Raw genomic sequence first — 18,074 nt, forward strand, 5'->3', positions numbered from 1 at the left:
ATGGTGGTCTGCTTGAAACATGTTGGTATTACAGACTCGGTCAGGGAGAGGTTGAAAATGTCAGTGTAGACACTTGCAAGTTGATCAGTGCATGCTCTGAGTACATGTCCTGGTAATCTGTCTGGCCCTGCGGCCCTGTGAATGTTGACCTGTTTAAAGGTCTTACTTATATCGGCTACGGAGAGCGTGATCACACAGTCGTCCGGAACAGCTGGTGCTTTCATGCATGCTTCAGTTTTGTTTTCCTCAAAGCGAACATAGAGGTCGTTTAGCTAATCTGGTAGGCTCGTGTCACTGGTTAACTCGCGGCTGTGCTTCCCTTTGTAGCCCGTAATTGTTTCCAAGCCCTGCCATAACCGAAGAGCGTCGGAGCCGGTGTAATAGGATTCAATCTTAGTCCCGTATTGATGCTTTGCCTGTTTGATGGTTTGTTGGAGGGCATAGCGTGAGTTTTTACAAGTGTCTGGGTTAGACTCCGGCTCCTTGAAAGCGTCAGCTCTACCCTTCAGCTCAGTGTGGATGTTGCGTCTAATACATGGCTTCTGGTTGGGGTATGTGCGTCACTGTGTCACTGTGGTGATGACGTCATCGATGCACTTATTAATGAAGCCAATGATTGATGTGGTGTACTCCTCAATGCCATCGGAAGAATCCCGGAACATATTCAAGTCTGTGCTAGCAAAACAGTCCTGTAGCTTAGCATCTGAGTCATCTGACCACTTCCATATTAAGTGAATTACTGTTACTTCCTGCTTTAGATTTTGCTTGTAAGCAAGAATCAGGATAATAGAGTTATGGTCAGATTTGCAAATTGGAGGGCGAGGGAGAGCTTTCTACGCATCTCTGTGTGTGGAGTAAAGGTGTGGGGATTTTCCCCTCTGGCTGCACATACAATATGCAGATAGAAATGAGGTAAAACGGATTTAAGTTACCATGCATTAAAGTCCCCGGCCACTAGGAGCGCCGCCTCTGGATGAGCATTTTCTTCTTTGCTTATGTCTTATACAGCTCGTTGAGTGCAGTCTTAGTGCCAGCATCGTTTTGTGGTGGTAAATAGACAGCTATGAAAAATATTAATGAAAAGTCTCTTGGTAAATAGTGTGGTCTACAGCTTATCATGAGATATTTTACCTCAGGCAAGCAAATCCTAGAGACTTCCTTAATATTAGATTTCGTGCACCTGCTGTTATTGACAAATAGACACAGAACTCCACCCCTTGTCTTACCGGAGGCAGCTGTTCTATCTCGCCGATGGACCAAAAACCCAGCCAGCTGTATGTTATCCATGTCGTCGTTCATCCACGACTCGGTGAAACATAAGATATTATAGTTTCTAATGTCTCTTTGTTAGGATAGTCTTGATCAGAGCTCATCCAGTGTTTTATCAAATTATTGTACGTTAGATAATAGTACGGAAGGTAGAGGCGGGTTACACACTCGCCGGCGGATTCTAACATTGCACCGCGACCTATGTCCCCTATATCTCCATTTGTTCTTCATGCGAATGGGATTTGTGCCCTGTCCGGTGTCGGAAGTAAATCCTTCCAGTCCGACTCGTTAACAAAACATCTTCGTCCAGTACGAGGTGAGTCACTGTTCTGATATCCAGAAGCTCTTTTCGGTCATAAGAGACGGTGGCAGAAACATTAAGTTCAAAATAAGTTACAAATAACTTTTAAAAAAACACACACAATAGCACAATTGGTCAGGAGCTTGTAAAATGGCAGCCATTTCCTCCACCGCCAACAGAACATGTTTTTCCTGGTTAGGGTTAAGGTTGGGTCTTCGAGTTAAGGTTAGGGTCAAGGTTAGGGTTAGGGTAAGGATATGGGTTAGGGGTTTGGGAAAATAGGATATTGAATGGGATTGAATTGTGTGTCCCCACAAGGTTAGTTGTACAAGACTGTGTGTGTGTGTGTGTGTGTGTGTGTGTGTGTGTGTGTGTGTGTGTGTGTGTGTGTGTGTGTGTGTGTGTGTGTGTGTGCAAGCAAGTGTGAAATAACATTTGTGTTATTGTCTTATCAAATCAAAGTACAATGAAATGCTTACTTGCCAGCTCTCCTCTCAGTACAGCAACTAAAAAGAAATATAAACAAATATGAAATAAAAAAACTAGTAAGAAATACACAAGCATCCAGTAAAAAAGAAGAGGCACATAAAGAAATATAAGTCGTTATATGAGTTATTTACACATGGTGGAAGTGGTGTGTGCCTGAACACGCGTGTTAAAACTGATCCTCATGTCTTTAGAGCCTATGGAAATGTTCAGAGCTGACCTGGGCTAAGTATCAGGCCCATTAAAGGACACTGGTGATAATGTTAAAGGTCCAATGCAGCTGTTTTTGTTTTCAATTGAAATGGTCAAAAAAATAAATCATAAGTAGCTTCTTAGCTAAGAGCAATTTCTCAAGCAAGAATTTTGCTATGACTGTCTGGGAGTTGTCTCAGTGGGGAGGGGAAAACTTCAAACTAGCTTTGGAACTTTCTTTCTTTGGGGCGGCAGGTAGCCTAGTGGTTAACAATGCATTTAACCCACTCTTCCCCAGTGGACAATCATTGTAAATAAGAATTTGTTCTTAACTGACATGCCTAGTTAAATAAAGGCTAAAATTATTGCTCTATTAACACATTAACAGCCTGGTAATGTAACCAGGTGGGCCATAACTCTATCCCACAAAAACAGGAAGAGATTTCAGGCTGTTTTTTCAAACAGGTCTTATACTAAAAGAGCATTATATTATATTCACAATTAACAGTATTATTCCAACCACATAGTGTGGCCAGTTTATTAGGTACACAACACGTTCACGAAAATGGATCGCATCCAGTTACTGTTCGATTGAACATTAGAACGGGCAAACGAGTGACCTAAGCAACTTTGAGCGTGGTAAGATCATCGGCGCCAGGCATTTCAGATAGGTGTACCTATTAAACTGGCCGGTGGTGTCTATAAAACAGAGTTTTATATTAATTATGTTTTGGACTGCACTGGGCCTTTAAGAGCTGATCTGGACTCAGTATGAAGCTCATCAGTGTGTGAATAAATGGCACAATGTAGTGTTTGCATGATAAAAACTACAGCAACATGGTCCATAATGGATGACCATTAAAGAGCAGAATAAAGGGAATAAAGAGAATGGAGAGATTACTAAGTGCTACAATCAGCCTGTACCCTTCAACCACCAGACACTGGCTGTCAACTAGTCACCATGGACGTATTATCCCAGACCATTTACTCTATTCTAACTGTCAACGCTGTCTGTGTCTGTTGACTCTTAGTGTGTCTCACTCAGACTGACTAAAACAGAGATGAAAAGGAGTCATTCATTCCAGGAAACTACAGCTGATGTGTACAGCCATAGGACTACTAGTGCATCTTTGCATGACGAGAAGTATTTTCTTTTATTATTTTCAGCCACTTACACACACGCACGTGCACACGCGCACGCACACACACACACACACAGCCATACGTGACAGAGACCAGTCAGTGGAGACACAGCCATAGAGCCTCGGGCAGGAAATTAGATTATAATTACTCATACCAGCTGACATGTTGTTCAGCTTCATTTAGTTATCATTAGACAGACGACTGGAGGACCCCCGGCTTGTTATTTTTAGAGCATCACTGCGTCCACATCCCAAATAGCACCTTATTCCCTACATAGTGCACTACTTTTTTTTACCAGGGCCCATAGGGCTCAGATCAAAAGTAGTGCACTACACAGTATGTAGGGAATCGAGTGGAATTTGGGATGCAGCCTGTATCTGAAGAACAGCCCAGTCTCTGATGTGTCAATGTATGTTTCTCCATGTTTATTTCATCTCCCTAGGAGTCATATAAAGGATGAGATTTTAAATGATTTTATAGATTCGCCAAGACATTTGATGAGCATGTCATCTTCACATCTGTCTGCTTGGTTGCACTCTAGATAACATCAGTACGATTCACCTGCAGTATATCATCATCACTCACTAGACCAATCAATACACGTGATGCACAGGGTAAATATGAAGGGTTTGATTCCAAAACATATAAAACACCATTTTTTTACGTTTGCAATTTAAAAAAAAAATCTGAAATAAATGTACATGGGTCCCTTTCAGTGTGTATGAGTTATGGCTGTTATCATGCTTTAAAACGTTTACTTTAGATGTGATTTAGAATGTGTTTTTTTTTTTGCAAAACATGATATCCAACACAGTTTCTAACCAAAATGTGCTACATTCAGTACCATCTGTTTAGAGTTTCATGAGAGTTGGGACATTGAGGTTTCTGCATTATTATGCATTTACACGACACTACAACCAAAGATAGAACAATGAGACAGATATTTCACCAGATGTATAAATGTGAAGCATCTGGTTGGTGTTTCTACTCACTTCCACATATGGTGGTGAGAAGAAACCCAGTGGCCGGCAGTGGCTGTGCGAGAAGACGGAGCAAGATGGATTTTGGCCAACATTCTGCTAATTTTCTCATCAATGAAACATTTGATCCCAATACAGTTTTCTGTTTCCAAAACTAAAATCTGCTATGAACAGTAGACTAAGTTTTGTGGACTTTACCCTTCAGCAAAGTTTCTAAAAGTTGCACTGTTCAGAGGGAGTGCAAGGGCGGATTTAGTTATTCCACACGTGCACTTCCCAGAGTAAACATTCCCTAATGGAAATATGCAAATACATGCTAAAACGGCCAATAGGCCCTCGCTAGCTTGTGCTTGGCTCTGCCCACCTCCTTGCTATGCCCACTATGATTAATTTGCTCCCATTGGAAACGACAGGCTGGGGTCTATCTTGGGTTGGTTATGAAAATCTTTGCTACAACATTACAGTATATGGCAGCCATGTTAGCTCCCATTAACAGAATGAGCATTATGATGCATTTAGCCTACATGACAGATACAAATTCTAGTTGCTTAAATGTCCAAAAAGAAAACACACATTGTTCACCCTCTGGATACAATATATTGGCTATGTGATAGGCACAATACAGTTGAAACAAATAGATTATTTTTATATTTATTTATTTATGTGATAATTGACCATTTATTACACGTAACTTGTTTAAAACCCAATCTGGATATATTTTCTATTGGAGCTCTGCTGTATCACATTTATTTACCTCTGGATACATAGCGTTTATTTACCTCTGGATACATAGCGTTTATTTACCTCTGGATACATAGCGTTTATTTACTTCTGGATACATAGCGTTTATTTACCTCTGGATACATAGTATTTATTTACTTCTGGATACATAGCGTTTATTTACCTCTGGATACATAGCGTTTATTTACCTCTGGATACATAGCGTTTATTTACCTCTGGATACATAACGTTTATTTACCTCTGGATACATAGCGTTTATTTACCTCTGGATACATAGCATTTATTTACCTCTGGATACATAGCGTTTATTTACCTCTGGATACATAGTGTTTATTTACCTCTGGATACATAGCGTTTATTTACCTCTGGATACATAGTGTTTATTTACTTCTGGATACATAGCGTTTATTTACCTCTGGATACATAGTGTTTATTTACTTCTGGATACATAGCGTTTATTTACCTCTGGATACATAACGTTTATTTACTTCTGGATACATAGCATTTATTTACCTCTGGATACATAGCATTTATTTACCTCTGGATACATAGCATTTATTTACCTCTGGATACATAGCATTTATTTACCTCTGGATACATAACGTTTTGCCACAAAACATGATTATTTGTCTCTCTAAAATAAAAATACCTTGCAATATCTTTGAAACAAAATCCCCTTTTGTCTTCTCTCTAGCCCATGTCATGGTAAGATGAACAAATAATAGCTCTATCTGTTTCACAAGATGTGTGTTCACGTTAATTTACAAACACTTCAAGAAATTGATATATCACATTTTGGAATGTGTGTGTACAGTATGTGTGAGTGCGCGTGTGTGCATGCATGTGTGTGTGTGTGTGTGTGTGTGTGTAATAAGGTCAGTGTGTTGACAATGTCACCTGGAGCGTCTGAACCCAGCCAGGCCGGAACGAGACGCCTCGTCGATCAGTGGCGTCACAATCTTCTCTGTCATGTCTGAGAGGACTGTGAATGTGGGCTCCACGATGAAATCAATAAATCCTGAGGGAATGAGAGACATATAGAACCACTGAGATCTATCTATCTATCTATCTATCTGTGTGTGTGTGTGTGTGTGTGTGTGTGTGTGTGTGTGTGTGTGTGTGTGTGTGTGTGTGTGTGTGTGTGTGTATGTATGTATGTATGTATGCATGTATCTATGTATCTATGTATCCATCTATGCACACACTGACTCACCAATTTGAGACTGGGCCACCATGGTTGACTTTCGGTCACACAGAGGAGAGAATGGCAGGCCCAGCTCTGCTTCTTTATCCCCCTGAGAACACAACATGACAACAGTGAACAGAGTCTTTATGTATGGAGGAATGAAGTCCCTCACAGCCTAAGTGTACTTCATACCAAAGAGATTGGGTAGAGGTATGCTTTCCACAATTCCAGTAAGTTTCCCAAAATTACCAGGTTTGCCAAAAATCCCTGTTGGAAGATTTTTGGAGTCAGAAGGGAATAAGCAGTGAATCCGGAATTCTCTTACCATTACTTCTGGCAAACTTGGGGAACTTTGCAACCCTAAGTAGGGGGTATTTATTACTGGCCTCAGCAGAGAAAAAACAACAACAACTTCTATCTCCCAGTACTGTTGTCTTCCCCTAAAAATCAACCTTGTCAGTTGGGCTGAACAGAACAACATCAAAGGAGCCAATTTAAGAAAAGGAAATCTATGTATGGTAAATAAAATATTGGTATGTCCTGGTCATTCATTATACTTGACATTTCTATTAATATGATTAGTGGAGCAGCACCTGGGAATGAACTGATTACATTTCACCATGGCTTCATTCCAAATAGCACCCTCCTGTTCCCTATGGAGTGCACTACTTTTGATCAGAGGCCTATGGGACGCAGCATTTTTTCAAATTCTAGAAAGAGACCACATTCTACCGGCTAATTTCATTTTCACAGAACAGAGTGTGGTGTTAATTAGCATGTAATGGTAATGGGGAGGATATCCCTACTTTAAAATCACACCTAATAGAAAATTGGGATCGGATTCTCTGTTGGTTGACTCCGGGTAAATTTCTTCATGCCCTTGTTAATATCCAATGCAATTTGATAATGTATTCCATTTTTTTTTTTATATTTAGAATTTTCAAGAACAGCTATATTACTCATTGTCACTTTATATTCATAATGATGACAGATGTAATTTATGCAATTCATAAAGAGTAATATCCTCCTTTTGTTTAAAGAAATTGGATCCTTGTGAAATACCTTGTGAAATGACTGTCCAATATCTCTTATCAATAATGACTCGACAATGTGACATTCAGAAGTGCAGATTTCTCACGTTTCACTATTTGGAGATCTGCGTCTTGTCTTGCGAGAGGAGTGGTAGTCTAGTATCAGATTCATGGGATTAGTGTTGAGCAAGGAAGGAATGAAAACCAGACTGATTAGGATTAAAATACTGTTAACACACTGTTTTATTTGGGAAGGTAGTAGGATTAGGAAGATGCCAGCACTACGTATCGGACTTGGTACACTGGACCTTGTCCCACACCTCTCTGACCAGGGTCCACATTCATGAAGTATCTCAGAGTAGGAGTGCTGATCTTGGATCAGGTACCCCTGATCTATATCAGCATTCTTAATGGTGCCCAAGTGGTGGTTAGGGTGACGTTTTAGGTGTTAAGGGTCAGGGGTTAGAGATCTGGGTTAAGGGGTTAGTATAGACTGACCTGTCTGAAAAACTCTTCCAGGAGTGATGTGGTCCACCTGTGGTGCAGATCCCAGTTCTTGGCCGGGTGGCTGATGTCAGCTGTGTGCAAAATCAGTGATAAGGCCTTGGGCTTGAGAATCCTACAGAGGAAAACAGTGTAGAGCAAATTAAATCAAATCAAACTTTGTCACATGCGCCAAATACAACAGACCTTACCGTGAAATGCTTACTTACAAGCCCTTAACCAACAATGCAGTTCAAGAAAGGGTTTAAGAAAATATTTACCAAATACACAAAGTAAAAAACAATAAAAGTAACACAATAAAATAACAATAACTAGGCCATAGACAGGGGGTACCAGTACCGAGTCAAAGTACAGGGATACAGGTTAGTCAAGGTAATTTGTACATGAAGGTAGGGGTAAAGTGACTATGCATAGATAATAAACAGCGAGTAGCAGCAGTGTAAAAACAAATGTGGGGGTCAATGTAAATAATCCGGGTGGCCATTTGATTAATTGTTCAGCCGTGTTATGGCTTGGGTGTAGAAGCTGTTAAAGAGCCTTTTGGTCCTAGACTTGGCGCTCCGGTACTGCTTGCCATGCGGTAGCAGAGAGAACAGTCTATGACTTGGGTGACTGGAGTCTTTGACCATTTTTTGGGTGAACAGGGAGTACAGGAAGGGACTAAGCACGCACCCCTGAGGGGCCCCAGTGTTGAGGATCAGCGTGGCAGACCTGTTGTTGCCTACCCTTACCACCTGGGGGCGGCCTATTAGGAAGTCCAGGATCCAGTTGCAGAGGGAGGTGTTTAGTCCCATGGTCTTTAGCTTAGTGATACGCTTTGTGGGCGCTATGGTGTTGAACGCTGAGCTGTAGTCAATGAATAGCATTCTCACATAGGTGTTCCTTTTGTCCAGGTTGGAACGGGCAGTGTGGAGTGCAATTGAGATTACATCATCTGTTGGCACGGTATGCAAATTGGAGTGCATCTAGGGTATTCGGGATGATGCTGTTGATGTGAACCATAACCAGCCTTTCAAAGCGCTTCATGGCTCCCGACGTAAGTGCTAACGGTAATAATTTAGGCAGGTTACCTTCACTTCATTGGGCACAGGGACTGTGGTGGTCTGCTTGAAACATATAGGTATTACAAACTTCGTCAGGGAGAGGTTGACAATGTCAATGAAGACACTTGCCAGTTGGTCCACGTATGCTTTGAGTACATGTCCTGGTAATACGTCTGGCCCCGCGGCTTTGTGAATGTTGACCTGTTTAAAGGTCTTGCTCACATTGGCTGCCGAGAGCGTTATCACACAGTCGTCCGGAACAGCTGGTGCTCTCATGCATGCTTCAGTGTTGCCTGCCTCAGGGCATTTAGCTTGTCTGGTAGGCTTGCATTACTGGGCAGCTCGCAGCTGGGTTTCCCTCTGTAGTCCGTAATAGTTTTCAAGCCCTGCCACATCTGACGAGCATCAGAGCCGGTGTAGTAGGATTCAATCTTAATCCTGTATTGACGCTTTGCCTGCTTGATGGTTCGCCTGAGGGCGTAGCGCGATTTCTTACAAGCGTCTGGATTAATGTTCCGATAGCTCGATGCGGATGTTGCCTGTAATCCATAGCTTCTGGTTGGGATATGTACGTACGGTCACTGTGGGGACGACGTCATCGATGACTGAGTTAGTATACTCCTCAATGCCATTGGATGAATCCTGGAACATATTCCTGTCTGTGCTAGCAAAACGGTCCTGTAGCATAGCATCCGTGTCATCTGACCACTTTCGTATTGAGCGAGTCACTGGTACTTCCTGCTTTAGTTTTTGCTTGTAAGCAGGAATCAGGAGGATAGAATTATGGTCAGATTTGCCAAATGGAGGGCGAGGGAGAACTTTGTATGTGTCTCTGTGTGTGTAGTAAAGGTGGTCTAGAGGTTTTTTTCCTCTGGTTGCACATGTGACATGCAAGTACAAATGAGGTAAAATGGATTTAAGTTGGCCTGCATTGAAGTCTCCAGCATCGGTTTGTGGTGGAAAGTAGACGGCTACGAATAATATAGATGAGAACTCTCTTGGTAGATAGTGTTGTCTACAGCTTATCATAAGGTACTCTACCTCAGGCTAGCAATACCTTGAGACCTCTTTAATATTAGACATCGCGCACCAGCTGTTATTGACAAATAGACACACACCACCACTCCTCATCTTACCAGACGTAGCTTCTCTGTCCTGCCTATGCATGGAAAATCGTCGTTCAGCCACGACTCGATGAAAGTTTTTATTTTCCTGTTGGTAGGATAGTCTTGATCGTATATCATCCATTTTGTTTTCCAGTGATTGCACATTGGCCAATAGAACGGATGGTAGTGGAGGTTTACTCACTCTTGTATGAATTCTCAGAAGGCAGCCTGACCTCTGCCCACTTTTTCCCCGTCTTTTCTTCACGCAAATGACTGGGATTTGGGCCCGTTCACGTCGGACTTGTTAAAGAAAAGCTCTTCGTCCAGTTCAAGGTGAGTAATCGTTGTTCTGATGTCCAGAAGTTATTTTCGTCATAAGAGATGGTAGCAGCAACATTATGTACAAAATGAATAACAAACAACGCAAAAAACTAACAGAATAGCACAGTTGGTTAGGAGCCCGTAAAACGGCAGCCATCTCCTCCGGCATCATTCTTTTAACCAAGCAGAGAAGCAGAGAAGATTGCAAGGAACAAGTCCAGAGAGACTATAACAGAAGTCAACAGAAGTCTAAGAAAACAACAAACATGTCTCAGCAATATTGGTCTTTTGGATATTTGATCAGAGAGACAGCAGCTTGGGGTTATTGTATTTTTGGTATCAATTAGTGCATTTATGGTAGGGCAGGCTATGGTTTAGGACAAATGTGTGGGGAGTAATCTGAACTGGCACTATAGTCTACTATAGTGAACAGGATGCTATTTTAGATATATTGGTCTAGATAATTATAGAGCTAAATAAGAGTCACTCACGCCTCTGGCTGCTGGAGGAAGTTCTTCATGGCCTTGATCTGTTGGAAGTGACAGGACATGTCCGTGGCCAGGACCATTTCTACCACCAGCGCCCGTAGCTCTCTATGAGAGGGGGAGACATACAGACATTTTAGAGAGAGGATCAGACAGACAGACAGATGGACAGACTTGGTAGAGGTAGATAAAAGAGAGGATCAGACAGACAGGTTAGAGAGAGGAGTGGACAGGCAGACAGGTTAGAGGTAGGTTAGAGAGAAGCGCAGACAGACAGGTTAGAGGTAGGTTAGAGAGAGGAGTGGACAGACAGGTTAGAGGTAGATTAGCGAGTGGAGCAAACAGACAGGTTAGAGGTAGGTTAGAGAGAGGAGTGGACAGACAGGTTAGAGGTAGGTTTGAGAGAGGATCACACAGACAGGTTAGAGGTAGCTTAGAGAGAGGAGCAGACAGACAGGTTAGAGGTAGGTTAGAGAGAGGAGCAGACAGACAGGTTAGAGGTAGGTTAGAGAGAGGAGCAGACAGACAGGTTAGAGGTAGGTTAGAGAGAGGAGTGGACAGACAGGTTAGAGGTAGGTTAGAGAGAGGAGCAGACAGACAGGTTGAAGGTAGGTTCGAGAGAGGAGCAGACAGACAGGTTAGAGGTAGGTTAGAGAGAGGAGTGGACAGACAGGTTAGAGGTAGCTTAGAGAGAGGAGTGGACAGACAGGTTAGAGGTAGGTTAGAGAGAGGAGTGGACAGACAGGTTAGAGGTAGGTTAGAGAGAGGAGCAGACAGACAGGTTAGAGGTAGCTTAGAGAGAGGAGTGGACAGACAGGTTAGAGAGAGGAGTGGACAGACAGGTTAGAGGTAGGTTAGAGAGAGGAGCAGACAGACAGGTTAGAGGTAAGTTAGAGAGAGAAGCAGGCCGTGTCTGTGGCCAACACCATTTCAACCACCCAGGCACGTACACAGATAATGCTCTACCTGTGCAGAGCACCTGCCCCTTTGCACTTCCAGTCTCCAAAGTGCTCTTTTGTATGTTGGTATAATTTCCCCAAAACAATTTTGTCGTTGTTTTTCTGATCTGAACCCGCTGCCTGCAAGGCGTCATTAAATGATCCCCCTGTGGTCACCGGTCGAGTTCAGTGTATAGCTAGCTACATTCTTAGAACCTAAAATGGTTCTTCAGCTGTCCTCATGGGAGAACCTTTTGAAGAACCCTTTTTGGTTTGAGATAGAATCCTTTTGGTTCCAGGTAGAACCCTTTTGGGTTCCATGTAGAACCCTCTGTGTAAAGGGTTCCACATGGAGCCCAAAAGAGTTCTACCTGCAACCAAAATGGGTTCTCCTATGGGGACAGCCAAATAACATTTTTGGAACCCTTTTTTCTAAGAGTGTACCTAGCTAGTTTGAATATCAATACCACTGCCACAGCAGCATAATTGAGCAGTTTAACAACGTGAGTGACCTGCTAACATGCTGATTTACATAATCAAATCCAGTCTGGTTGGCTGATAGGCTTACGTGCAGCAGAGACACAGAAGGAGAGAAGAGGCTGCATCACCCACCCTCAGACTCAACTCCATCCCTTCAGCCGGGATAGATGTGTCAGGGAGGGGAAGGAGCAACACAGGTCGTCTTTAGCTAGCTAGCCACCATATAATGATAGCGTACTAAAATAACCACACCAAGCCACTTGCCAGTCAGCCATATATCATGAATATGAAATAATGTATGTTCATCGTCATCATAATGTTTTATGACAATAAATGATTTGCAAACAAAATACACATTTGAATTATGTTAAGCAAAGCATGTAGCTAATAGATCTGTGTTACATGACTATAGAGTTATGAAATATGCAATTACTTTTAAATGACATAATTATGAAATTAAACTATGAAGTTATAAGATTAGGGATATTAGATTGTGACGTTATTATTTAAGAGCATTGGTGATAAATCACAATCTGTAAAAAAAAAAAAAATGTTTTAAAAAGAAGGCTAATCTAGTAATCTAGCTAGCTAGCCATTTTGTTAACTGTAGCATATGGTAGCCTAATTAGTCTGCTTGCTAAGAACATTATCAGCCATCATCAGTGATCACCATGCTCTCTTTACTGGCTTATTTAGAGAATGGTAGGCTATAGTAAAGCAATATAGGTTATAGTAATTGTTGGCTACAGTATTTCTCACAATATTCTATTCATTTGCTCTCATTACTATCCTACTTAGAGATAGTGTAGAGCAGAATATCTATTCCTGAAGTGACCTCCAACCTCCCTGCTCCTCAAAACTTATTCCACTGGATCAAATCTTCAGACAGTATAGGATGTACATGATTGAGGCAACAAATGGTGTTGGGTTGGAAATAGTAATGGTAGGCTACAGTATTTCTTATAATCTTCTATTTTGACTGGAATTCTGTTGGTTATTGTTAATAAGGGCAACCTTCAATGCACTCCAAAATAGTTTTGCAAAATACTTTACTCATCAGATTGTGCTGTTTTACCCTCTTCTCAATGACACACATAAAGCATGTTAACCACATCTTAGCAAATGATACAACAATAATGTCTATTTTGCCAATTGTTTTTATGTAATCAAATAATCAAACAAATCATTTCTCAACAAGTCTCTGATCGCGGTTGTGGGAGTTTTGCCCTTTTTTTTGTTTGAGCACGTGCCACCCAAGAGGTCTGTGCACGGCCTTGCTACCACCAGGGTCCAGAACTCTCTGAGTCTCGCCTACCTCCAGTCGTCTTTGGACAGGTTGAGGAGGATGTTCATCTCGTCATCGTCCTGTAGGAGGCGGTAGGCAGCACTCACATGGTGGTTCTCCAGAACTGCACGGTCATTATACAAGATGGCTGTGCCTGACCTGAGACAACACAGTTAGGAGAGGGTAAACCATAGAAATAGGGAAAGTCCGTTCTAGTAATTATATTTCAATGTGGTAAATATAAAGCTCCTGCTCTAATCCAATACATGGTTTATTATCATCACATATAGAGTTGATCTATATGGTACTTCATGCAGTTTACATACACTGTAGCTTTGACCTGTTTTGCAACAAAACTCATATCTAAAGAAATGTCAGAGAGTTTTGCGATTAATTAGAACTTGTTGTGCTTTGAGGATTAGGCTCAACAATGGTCGCCGTCACGAGGCAGAGGAGGAATTAGAATAGAACTGCCATTCACGGTTTTTAATCATCCCCTCTCTAAATGCATAACAATGAGTTCCTATCCCTGTTTCGCTGCCCCAGTCTGTTTTCTCTCCCCTTACTGAGTGCTATTTTTCTGCCTGTGTTACGGCTGTCATAGTATATTACCTGGTCTGGATATGGAAGTTGTTAGTGGTCCCTGTGTGTTCATAATCATGGACCGCAGCAGCAAAGATCATGGCAAAGATCTCCAGCTCAGTCAGCCAGTTCTAGAGATGAGAGAGAGAAATAGAGAGAAATAGAGAGAGAGAGAGAGAGAGAGAGAGAGAGAGAGAGAGAGAGAGAGAGAGAGAGAGAAAGAGAGAACGATATATATATATATATATATATATATATATATATATAGAGAGAGAGAGAGAGAGAGGATACAATTTGTAGAACAAGGAACACAAGAGGTGATAAAGGCAATTTAGAGGAGAACAAACAACTCGGGGAAAAACATTTCAGAAGCTGATGCTGATGCATTGTAACGTTAATCATAAGTGACATGTTCACGTCGCCTGCTTGCCACACACCTTAGAAAAACAAATCTATGTAAGCTTGACAATCTTCCCCCAGTCAATAGATAAAACCAGACAAAACAGTTTTTACTCTTCGAAGGGATACTTCAGGATTTTGGCAATTAGCGCAATGACTGGAAGTCTGTGGGTGTTCACTAGCATGCTAGCAGTTACTCATAGACATCTAGTCATTGCGCTAACGTTACTTAGCATTGGCTTGCGAAACTACCTCTAACGTCCTTCAAACTGGACACAGAGGTATAACAATGGTATCCAGTGGTTCATCTGACTCTGGGGAAGTAGATAAAGGGCATCATTGCCAAAATCCCAAAGTATCCCTTTAATTGTATATTGAATATGTTTGCATAGAGAGGCATCAGAGGAGGCTGGTAGAAGGAGCTATAGGAGGACAGGCTCATTGTAATGGCTGGAATGGAATAAATGGAACGGCATCAAACACATCATACATATAGAAACCACGTTTGACTCCGTTCCAATAACTCCATTCCTGCCATTGCAATGAGCCTGTCCTCCTATAGCTCGTCCCACCAGCCTCCTCTGAGAGACATTATTTGATATCTAATGTCATAAATTAAATTGAGTACTTATTAAAGTTCCCTTCCCACAAAGCAACATTTTCTGCTAGGCTGTCCTGGTTCTGTAATACAAGAAGAATATTAGATTTGTTTCTCTCCCTGACTGTTTCCATTACTCCAAAATGTATGTTGAACAGAAGTAACAGTAGCAGTAATGTTGTTATATTTCTGTGATGAAATATATATTTTTTTTAAAGGTTAGGGATGGGCTGGAGAATTGTAGTCACTCTCAGATTCATAAGGAAGATCTCAATTTCAAACTCCTTGCTTCCCCTCTCCTCGTCTCCTTCTCAAAACCCATTAGATGAGAAAGCCAGAGGTCCCTCCCGTTTGACCTTCTCCCCCAATGGGTTTTCAGAAGAAGAGGAGGAGAGAGGATGCAAGGAGTATGTCATTTAGATTTTCCCATAGACAGAGCCATGGATGCAAGGACTGACCATCCAAAATATTCAAATAATAGTTTTAACACTAGAACCGCTAAAGCAGTCATTTTGACAACTCATTAATTCATGTATTTATCAACCCCCATCCATCCTTGACTTTTCCAAAATAAGTCTATATAACACACGGCCCTTATTAGAATCGTAATATTATGAACAGAACAGAACCTCTACAGACAGTAGGGCCTGCTCCGCTCATTCTCCCAAAAGTAGCCAGTTCATAATCACCCTGATAATTGCCTAGAAACTGAACCTAGACGATACCCAAACAAATTTCACACATGAAACGACAGATTAAATAAATGAAGGGGGAGAAAGGGGGGTGAGTTGGGTGAGTTGGGTGAGTTGATGTGCGAGGATAATGGGAGAATCCATAATTATGTAATCACCAATTATGAATGAAGAAAAGGGTGGGCCATTCTATTGTGTTGGTATATTCAAATTATAATCTCAAAATGATATGTACCCTCTATCAGTCCACCAAATCCTTATCAGTCTTATCAGTCTACTTCAACCTACTTGTAGTACACAGTGAGAGCCTGCATCATTTACAATGGTAAGAAGACCAAGATGAATGGATGCACATGCTGCGTTAGCGCTGCTACAATAGCTGAATGAAAACGACTCAGATGGTGGGGAATAAATTCATCATAACATGATGATTATTCGTCTGATTCTGTGCCTCAGCCTAAACCTACACCCCGGAGGCCTAAAAAAAGCCAGAACTGTACGTTGCGCCACCACCACATGAAACAGTGAGACAGGAAGTGAAAGGAAGGGAAGGCACCGTTTGGGGAAAAGATCCAAATCGCACAGCAGGTGAGCGAGTGTTGGAAAATGTGGTGATGAGGCTTGTGGAACCTTACGTTGGCAAGGGGAGAAATGTCACTTTGGACAATTTCTTCACTTCACTGTCATGTAGCAAATAAAAACAAGCCTAGTCGCCACCATGAACAAAGCGAGACGGGAGCTCCCTCTTCAAAACAAGGCACCTGCACAGCCGTTGTACTCCTAAAACGGAGGTGAAGAATGACAAGACAACACTCACACTATACCAATGCAAAGCAAGAAAGAATGTTTCTGTCAGGATCACCATGCATCCGACAATTGCCATTGACAGGGACACAATAAAGAGAAAAACGGATCCTATTTTGCACTACAACCAAAGGTATGGCAATATTACATAATATGCATCGCCTTCAGCCAACATGCTGTAGATAAACTTATGCAATGCATTATGCTCTTCTGTATAACACATGTTGTTTTCCCTATGGGTAAATAATCCTAATGTTGTCTACTCTATTTTGTTACATAAGTAGGTGGGGATGTTTTGGATCAGATGGCACCCTGGCGTTTTACAACATGCTTGATTTAGCTGTTATCAACACACACTTCAACATGAGTCTAGCATACGGGCTACATGAGAGATATATGAGCGCCAAGGCAGCAACAAAGATTCAAAGATTCCACGAGAGCCTTTGCGTGAGGCAAGATGCAGAAAGAACAGAAACCAAGACACCCGTGTCACCTACAAGTGATGTGTTTGTTTGAAGTGTGTCAAGAAAGTGAAAGTGGCAAAGATTTGTGTTGACTGTTAGGACAAGGGATAACCGCTAAATGTAATCCAACTAATGCCATTGCGTGAAAACACAGACCATTTAAGCACAAGCTGTCATATCGAAACTTATGTTCATTATAATATCATTTGGGGTGATTTTAACTATTTATCAAGCACACTTGACCCTTATGATGATGTTTAGGCTACTGTTTTCATCATTTGACCACGCATTTTGCTGACCTAGCATGGGTCTTTGTGGTTGGGGTATTTTGTAAAAATAAATACATACAGTATATATAAAAATAAACTGTTACCATGTTCCAACACATATGGTTTCTGTTTCATAGTTCACAAATACTATTTATTGAACAGTTTCATTTGTGTTTTTTTAAAATTTTACAGTAACATAGACTAATGAAAATGCTATTTTGTTATTTGAATTGGGGGAAAAATGCATTCTAATGTTACCTAACACCTTCATGAACCCAACTAAATTATTATTTGAAGGATAGCATATATGAAATGTATTAATTACACTTAGCAGGGGGGTCCCTCTGAGGCCCAGCGGTTCTAATGTTAACCATGCGTTGAGGCTATATAGTGTTTATTTACATTTACTTTGCTAACAAACATTGGAGTAAAACAAACTTCAATTTTGGATTTTGACGGGGTACATTTTTAGGTTATAATCTTCAATAATCAATAAGTATTTATTAAAAGTAAAAAATGATGTAGCAACTGCTGATTGCCCCTTTATCCTTCTTGTAAACTACAATTACTCTTCTCTTTTTACACTGTCCTTCATAGCTTTATTAACTCACACTTGCTTTTACATGATTTCATGCCTTAATATGCAGGCTCTATGCAGTAAAAGTTTATTTTACGGCATTTGTTGGCAATTTGAAATTAGTTTATGACAGAGACAGCGGCTTTATGGTTATTATGAATGTGCTGCATCCACATTTTGATAACAGTGATGATTCCA

The 18,074-nt window shown here is 41.2% G+C and overlaps 1 protein-coding gene across 2 annotated transcripts in view; it reads right to left on the reverse strand.

Annotated features, from left to right (window-relative positions):
• The window catches only part of pde1ca (phosphodiesterase 1C, calmodulin-dependent a), a 111,197-nt gene that overhangs the window by 11,012 nt on the left and 82,111 nt on the right, over positions 1-18,074 (reverse strand). The window contains exons 8-14 of one of the 2 annotated variants that reach the window (XM_021620554.3): positions 14,104-14,204; positions 13,522-13,650; positions 10,795-10,896; positions 7,828-7,948; positions 6,326-6,407; positions 6,010-6,130; positions 2,050-2,076 (exon numbers count right to left, since the gene is read on the reverse strand). In XM_021620554.3, coding sequence (XP_021476229.3) covers positions 2,050-2,076; positions 6,010-6,130; positions 6,326-6,407; positions 7,828-7,948; positions 10,795-10,896; positions 13,522-13,650; positions 14,104-14,204 — 683 coding nt within the window. The remainder of the gene's footprint in view (positions 1-2,049; positions 2,077-6,009; positions 6,131-6,325; positions 6,408-7,827; positions 7,949-10,794; positions 10,897-13,521; positions 13,651-14,103; positions 14,205-18,074) is intronic. The other variant, XM_090189768.1, reaches the window with a different exon arrangement.

This window comes from Oncorhynchus mykiss, chromosome 11 (genome assembly GCF_057628025.1).
Source record: "Oncorhynchus mykiss isolate SJ-2025 chromosome 11, ASM5762802v1, whole genome shotgun sequence".
NCBI classification, from domain to species: Eukaryota; Metazoa; Chordata; class Actinopteri; order Salmoniformes; family Salmonidae; genus Oncorhynchus; species Oncorhynchus mykiss.